The 7,747-nt window shown below is 48.0% G+C and overlaps 1 protein-coding gene across 1 annotated transcript; it reads left to right on the forward strand.

The window, feature by feature from the left end:
• The first annotated feature begins 858 nt into the window (after positions 1-858).
• On the forward strand, positions 859-6,844 carry LOC133899270 (12-oxophytodienoate reductase 7). Its single transcript, XM_062340249.1, has 5 exons — positions 859-1,242; positions 1,346-1,486; positions 2,585-2,715; positions 5,704-5,886; positions 5,975-6,844. Exons 1-5 carry the CDS (start codon positions 1,157-1,159, stop codon positions 6,613-6,615), a joined length of 1,182 nt encoding a protein of 393 aa, XP_062196233.1. The 5' UTR covers positions 859-1,156; the 3' UTR covers positions 6,616-6,844.
• The last annotated feature ends 903 nt before the right edge of the window (positions 6,845-7,747 follow it).

The raw sequence follows: 7,747 nt of genomic DNA on the forward strand, positions 1-7,747 counted from the left end.
ACGCACATGCTGAAATTGACCCTGTCCTATGCACAAAAGACGGTGACACCCATGTCGCTAAGACATCCCCTGGTGATCAATTGGACCGGGATCCTCTTCAGCCATGTGAAGTCAGATGTGCATAGTAAATTGAGTCTATGTGAAAAGTAATTTGTAGTTAGTTATTGTGGCATAAGCACCGGTTACACGTACTATAGCACAACTATATTGTTCACTAAATACTGTAGTATCAGATCTGAACTGTTTGTCCTTAATCTAGTGGCTTAGCTCTGTTTGAAGTTATCTGACTTTACAAATAAGTGAAGTCAGAGGATCTTGTTTCTCATCCACAATTAGGATTTAGGGTTTAGAGGTGACAACGGATTTGCCTTCGTTGAGTTTGATCTATCCCACTTGACTCAAAACCCGAGTTCACAAACTTGATTCGGCGAGGACTTGGGCCACCCTAACCCACCTCTCTCTCCCACCGCGCACGGCGTGCCGCACTCGCCCGTCCGGCAAGCCTCCTCGCCCCGCAATCCCATGCCCGCACCCGCGTTAACATGCATCGCTCACGCTCACGCCCTCCTATGCTCGTGCCACCACACGTCCCGGGCCCTCTTGCTGTCCTGCGCTCATGTTGCCACGTGTCCCGCTCCTCTCGCCATCCCACGCCCACGCTGCCACGCGCCCTGCGACCTCCCGCCATCCCACACTTGCGTCGCCACATGTCCCGCTTCCTCCCGCCATCCTGCGCCCACCTGCTACCACACCTGCACACGTCGCCCGCTCCACTAGCTTGTTTTCGGATTTCAGATGACACCCATAGATATAAAAACACATTCGCACCCAAACCTGATTCAGTTCGAAGCCTCAACCCGACAACCCCGCGGGATCCATTTTCCATTCGAACCCTGTCGGGTCTGAAACCCGCGAATAGCCGACTGACCGGAGAAATTGCCATCCCTACTGGCGATCGTCTCCTCTGTTTACTACTTCGTCCTTCCCATTTCCCCTCTCCTCCGACGCGTCATCGTCGCCACGGATCGACGACCCACCCGCTTTCGAACCCCACTCCATAGTCCATTCCTCTTCCCTTTTCCCTCCTACAGCTGGGCTTCTCGCCACCCCTCGCTTTCCCCCCCTTCCCATCTCGATCCGCCCCGCCAGCACCGTGATGGATCGCTCGCCGCCGGCGGATCAGCAGCCGCGCCCGTCACTCTTCTCGCCGTACCAGATGCCCCGCTTCCGCCTCGCCCACCGGTAAGCCTCCCTTCTGCCCGCCGGGTCTTTTCCGCCGCTTGATTTCTCGCTTGGGTCCGGTCCGACGAGCCCCGCGTGGGCGTGCGTTCGTGCATGTGCGCAGGGTGGTGCTGGCGCCGATGACGAGGTGCAGGGCGCCCGGCGCGGTCCCGGGGCCCGCTCTGGCGGAATACTACGCGCAGCGCTCCACGGAGGGCGGCCTGCTCATCTCCGAGGGCACCATCGTCTCGCCTGCCGGCTCGGGGTAATCTCGTCACTTAACCTCATCTCCGCTCTAGTAGTTCCCGTGATCGATTTGGTTTACCGTCTTCCATGACCCGTGCCGGGGTCTTAGATTACTGTACACACCATACTCTAGTCTTTTATTCGCTCGCGCTTTCGTGTAAAGCATGTGCGACGTTTGTGACTTAGTGTTGATGGAAAGATGCGCGCTAGATCTGGTGGAGACGTGGTCCTGTTGCACGGGGTGGCTAGGGTGAATACTGCATTATCAACGGGTATTTGACGATATATGACACTTCAGATAAACTACGATATTTAATATATAGCTTTGACCACTTATATTTATAAATCTATTGAATTTGTGTTATTATGCAAATATTTTTTCAAAACAAATCTACACATATAATTTTAAGGTTTCCAATCTAAATATTTTGAAAGCTATGGTTAGTCAAAGTTTTAAAAGTTTGACTAAACCTTTTCTAAAACATGTGTTTGTGACCAGAGTAAGTAATAGTTCTAGCATTTATCATGTGGGTTTGCTGTATTTCTGTTATTACGTCAGTCTGTGGTGGTTCAGTGGCCTGATCAGCAGAACGTGAACTTTTCATGTTTGTCCAAGTACCGAGATTCCCTCAAAATGTATCGGAGCAGGGCTAGTAGAGAATAGGAAATTGGATGCCGATTGCCTTCTCCTGACCCGTGTCCATCTCAAGTGGAGTTGTTGTTGGAGTGTACATAAAGAATGGTCATAGATCATAGTAATTGCATATGGTTTATTTTTGGGGTATGCACTGATCCACTATAATTTTATTTCTGAATTAACTTTACTGTTAAAAACGCAGCAGTTTGGTACATTTCTGATATAGAATAATGGAAAGTGAAATAGGGTATCCCTCAGTTGCTCAATCTAGTAAGCTGTAGCAGATAAGAGCAGAAGGGGATCAGTATGATCCGTTGCCCTACACAACGTGTAACACTCTTAAGCTACATGATCATGTTGCGGATATCTGGAGTTCTGTAGAGATTCTTCTGATGCCAACTGCTGATTAACTTTTAGCAAGTTATGTAACTTTCTATAGCATGGGACCAGAACATTAGTAACAAAATATTGTTGTCTCAGGTTTCCTCGTGTACCCGGGATATACAATCAAGAGCAAATTGATGCATGGAAGAAGGTGGTTGATGCTGTTCATGCCAAGGGAAGCATCTTTTTCTGCCAGTTATGGCATGTAGGACGAGCTTCTCACCAAGGTATGCCTATAATATGCGCAAATTGCTGCTAGAAAAATATGTGTGGAAATGATTCACTAATTTCTCAGAAACATTGAATTACCAGACATTTCTTGCAGTAGGATTAGATCTGCCCTGAATGATTTTTCAGTCCACCATTGTGAAAGTATATTGCAACTGGAAAACGTTGTGTTCTGATGTTGTTGTTAGTGGGAAGTAAGGAAGAAGTTTCTGGCTTGCAACTGGACAGTAACCTGATTATTTAGTCTTTCATTAAGTTATATTGCTTCTTCTCTGAGTGAGTCAATGAAGGATGGTTGCCTCTCATTCATCTTCAGCCAATGCACTACAGTCTGCACTCTGCAGATAGTCAGATTGCAGTGTTTGAAGTAATACATCTCATTTCGGTAATTCACCTTGTTGATCATGTGCTCCTTGTTCAACAGGCCACATATACCATTTGCATATGCTTGATTCACTTTACCTGGGTTAATAATACCACTCTTTAATTTTCGTTACCCTATTTGACTATGAGTAGTATTTGTTGTTACATATGACATAATTTAGCAACTTTCAATTGAATATGATTCCAAATTTTAAACAATAATGAAACAGATACATCATCATGAGAAATATCAGAAAGAAATATGAGCATTTATACAACATTCATAATTAATGTATGCTACTCATATTACTATTATTATCTATCATGGTGAGGTACTCATGAGGGTCAAAGAACACTAAGCAACTTAGCCACCCTCAGATGCAATCACTCCCAATAATAGTACACAAGTGCAGAACAGGCACATATTATAGCAGATTGCACGTACACAGTAAAGAGGAAATTGGAATGATCTTACTTCAGGTCGACGAGCGAAGTCAAGAGAGGCAAAGCGCGCAAAGGCACTGCCCCAGAAAACAGCGATGTCCCCTCTATGCTGAGGTCGTCGTGGACGTTGTCTTCGGTGATATGATGCTGCTGTACTGTCCGAGGAGCACACCACGGATAGTACCCGAGGATCAGGAAGTAGCAACATGATGAATATGAATCAACCAGGCCACGGTTGTGGCCGACAAGGATCAGGCACGCGACAAGAAGATCGACGCGATCACCACCAGCACCAGGAACTCGTCGTCCAGTGAATGAACATGGTCAGCACCGGTACTGGCACCACACAGCACGCACCACGCGGCCACGCCGCGCTTCAGAGCACGACCACAGTCACCACCGCACTGCACAGAACACGCACACACGCGCACTGCACAAAACACCACCGAATCAAGGACACCGGTGAGCCCACTGGCTCAAGCGACCGAGGAACTCGATCACAAGCTTGCCGACGCAACCCGAGCACCAAGAGAACCTCCAGCGCCCCGATTAAGAACAAGGTCAGAGCCTTGCCGCCGCCGTCGAGCCCCACCGCGACTCGCACCCGTGCACGCGACGAGAGCGCATGCACGGTGCGTCCGTCAGGGAAGGACACAGGCAGCATCAAAGGCACCCCCCGGAGGGGAGGAGCAATCGAGTGGAATATGTGATGAAGAGGGCGAGCTGTTCGTTGGGGATGGAAGAAGAGGAGCTCGGCTTCCAGTCAAATAGGTGAGGGGAAAGCACGCCACCACCGCGACGGATCCGATTCGCTCGCGCACGAGGCACATAGGGCAGGATTCTCGTTGGGTGCCGCCGCAGCTCTCTCATCCCCTCCCCCTCTCTCCTCTGTAAGGGTGGCAATTTCCCCCGTCAGGTCAGGTCCCCGCGGGTTTCAGACCCGACAGGGGCGGGTTCAGGTGCAAAAAAACCCCGCGAAGCTATCAGGTCGGGTCAGGTCGGGGCCTTAACTCGAGTCGAGTTTGGGTTCGGGTTTGTTTTTTCACCCGTGGGTTTTACCCGAAACCCAAAACTCCGCCCACCCAGCGCCCGCGCCCGCCCCACCCCACTCACCTGCCCCGCTGCCTCCGCCTTGCCCCTACCCGCCGTTGTCACACTGCCGGGTTTCGAGTCCCCGTCGGGGCCGGGGCGGGGGTGGTTTTGTGTCCGATATTGATTTCGGGTTCGGTCGGGTTCGGCGAGTCGGGTTTCGGGTTCGGGTCTGTTCCAGCAAAACCCGGCGGGGGCAGACCCGTTGCCATCCCTACTCCTTTGCTTCGCCCTAACTGGGATGAGGCAAGGACACAGGAGCAGCGTCATGATTTTTTATTTTAATATTTTTTAAATAAAAAATTGCAAAAATTCTAACAGCGACAGGTTTAAAAATAAAAAATGCTACGTTCTATTGCTCTCAAAATTCGAAACACTATTGAAATTGTCATAAAAATTCCATTTTTTTGTGTGGCATATAGATACTATGATCTAGCTCACCAAAAAATTTCAGATAAAAATATGATCCGTACAATGAGAAATAAAGACATTTGATTGTAGTGTACAACAAAATGTCTTTTTGTTTCTCGTTGTATAAGTATTTGTTTGAGTTAAATTTGTTTGGAATAGATTATAGCATTCTCTACACCACATATTTTTTCAGAAATTTTATGATTATTTTGATAGTATTTTGAATTTTGAGAGTGTTGGAATGATGTATACTTTTTAACCTATCACCCGTTGGAAGGACGACAGGTGCCAACGGGTGACAAGAGTCTAGATGTGTCATTTTTTTAAAATGGATATATATCTTTGTAATTTTTTGATTTAAGAAATATAAAAATAAAAAAGTTCGCAGTGTGATGGGGTCAAGGGCATGGCAAGCTGGGCTGGCTGGGTTGCTCAGCCCAATGGGCCTCAAAATGACCACTCAACCGGTTGGCCCCTTAAGCCCACTTTCCTTTTCTTCTTTTACTTATTTGTTTATTTATTGCTAAAAACAATTCAATTCAAACTTTACTCATTCAAATTCGAATTTCATGGGAAAAACCCCAATATTTCCAACAGTATTGTATTTCGGCCCCAACTTACTAATCTCAACATATGGTGTCACAACTTCAGATGTTGACTAATGTTTTTTCACCAATCAGTATATCAGCCAGGGGGTGCTGCTCCGATATCCTCAACCGATAAGCCAATATCATCAAGATGGAGGATACTGATGCCCGATGGCTCCTATGGCAAGTATCCAACGCCGAGCCGCCTTGCCACAGCGGAGATACCAGAAATAGTTGAACAATACCGTCAGGCTGCCATAAACGCCATTGAAGCTGGTAAACACATCGGAGCACAACATGCATAAATCCTCAGGACTTTGCACTTTTTGCTATTTGCTCATATAGAGATGAAATGCGTTTGCAGGTTTCGATGGCATTGAGATCCACGGTGCTCATGGCTACCTTATCGACCAGTTCCTCAAGGATGGCATCAACGACCGGACTGACGAGTATGGCGGCACACTCTCCAACCGTTGCCGGTTTCTACTGGAGATCACCCGGGCCGTGGTCTCCGCCATAGGGGCAGACCGTGTCGCGGTCCGGGTGTCACCGGCCATCGACCACCTCGACGCCTACGACTCAAACCCCCTGCAGCTCGGCCTGGCCGTGGTGGACCGGCTCAACGCCCTCCAGCAGGAGACCGGGCGGCTCGCCTACCTCCACGTGACGCAGCCGCGGTACACGGCGTACGGGCAGACGGAGTCGGGCCAGCACGGCAGCGCCGAGGAGGAGAGCCGGCTGATGCGCGCCCTGCGTGGCGCGTACCGGGGCACGTTAATGTGCAGCGGCGGGTACACGCGGGAGCTCGGGGTGGAGGCCGTGGAGTCCGGCGACGCCGACCTGGTGTCGTACGGGCGGCTGTTCATCGCGAACCCGGACCTGGTGGAGCGGTTCCGGCGGGACGCGCCGCTGAACAGGTACGTGCGGAAGACGTTCTACACGCCGGACCCCGTCGTGGGGTACACGGACTACCCATTCCTCGGCCAGCCGAAGGCTCGTATGTGATTAGTAATTAGTTCGTAACTAAGAGGTGCATGGTTGATTGGGGTAACGTGACTTGAGAAAATAAGTAAACATGTAGTGATACCGTGATTGCGACGTTGGTACGTAACTATGTTGCCGATATCTGGTGCAACTGATTGCATCTTGATAACTTAAACGATAAAATGGTGATAGCAGTGGCGGAAACAGGATGGACTGCTAATCTCCTCCTTCTTAGCCCCACTTTTCTTCCTGTTCCTTTCTCTGTATAGCACCAGAGGGTAGGGGGCCTTCAATCCCTTTGAAGATTCGCCCCTGCTTGATGGTGAAAAGTTCTTACTTACGCTTGCTTCTGGCTCTTGTTTTCTGGCAGTCCCAAATGTTCGTCGGATACCTAAACAGCATCCTGGCCTGTCCACTCAACCCATCCAGGCTAAGGTTAAGTCGAAGTGTCAAACTACTGATACGGTCAGGGGTTAAAATTTCCATGAAATTTTATGAATGTCAAAGAAGAACGAAATATCTATTTCCGAAATGTTCTTTCATAGATATATGGGATGCGTAGAGCGGAGGATAAAAAATGATCAAAATTTCATAAATTTTGAAGTTTTTTTTTTAAATTGTAAAATAAAATTGAAATCCCTAATACTGCAGGGATGTTGTCTAGGCAGTCAGAGAATGGTTGCAGGATGCACGCATGTGAGTGCACTATTTGCACCCGCGGGAAATGTAGAGGCTTGTGCTTCCAAAGTGAATGGGCGTGCTTTTCTACTGACACCCGCATTAGTGTGTCTATATGTGTTGGAGTCGTACCCTTAGGGCATCATAATGTGATGAAAAAGCAGATAGGAAGATTTATTACTCGGTTAAAAACATTGTGGAACCTGATAATAAGTATAAAAAAAAACACTTACTACCGGTAATAAATTTGTGATCCGGTAGTAAGGAATAAAATATTATTTCTCTCTCCCACCATTCCATTCTCTCTTCTCTCTGCCTTAGCTATCATACATATATTAATATTTTTTATTTTATTTTAGGGCTAGCTTAAAACCATATACATTATACCAATTGCAATAACTATTGCCTACGACGTAAGTCCTCCTCTTAATACCCACTTCGATATTATACATTACCCTTGCTGTTAGAGCATCCA

Source organism: Phragmites australis, chromosome 18 (genome assembly GCF_958298935.1).
Source record: "Phragmites australis chromosome 18, lpPhrAust1.1, whole genome shotgun sequence".
Lineage (NCBI taxonomy): Eukaryota > Viridiplantae > Streptophyta > Magnoliopsida > Poales > Poaceae > Phragmites > Phragmites australis.

Excerpts from the sequence above, each read along its gene's own strand:
- LOC133899270 (XM_062340249.1), top strand. The coding sequence starts at position 1,157 with ATGGATCGCTCGCCGCCGGCGGATCAGCAGCCGCGCCCGTCACTCTTC. Across the intron at positions 2,716-5,703 it reads AGGACGAGCTTCTCACCAAG|TATATCAGCCAGGGGGTGCT; the intron begins GTATGCCTATAA and ends TTCACCAATCAG. Across the intron at positions 5,887-5,974 it reads CATAAACGCCATTGAAGCTG|GTTTCGATGGCATTGAGATC; the intron begins GTAAACACATCG and ends ATGCGTTTGCAG.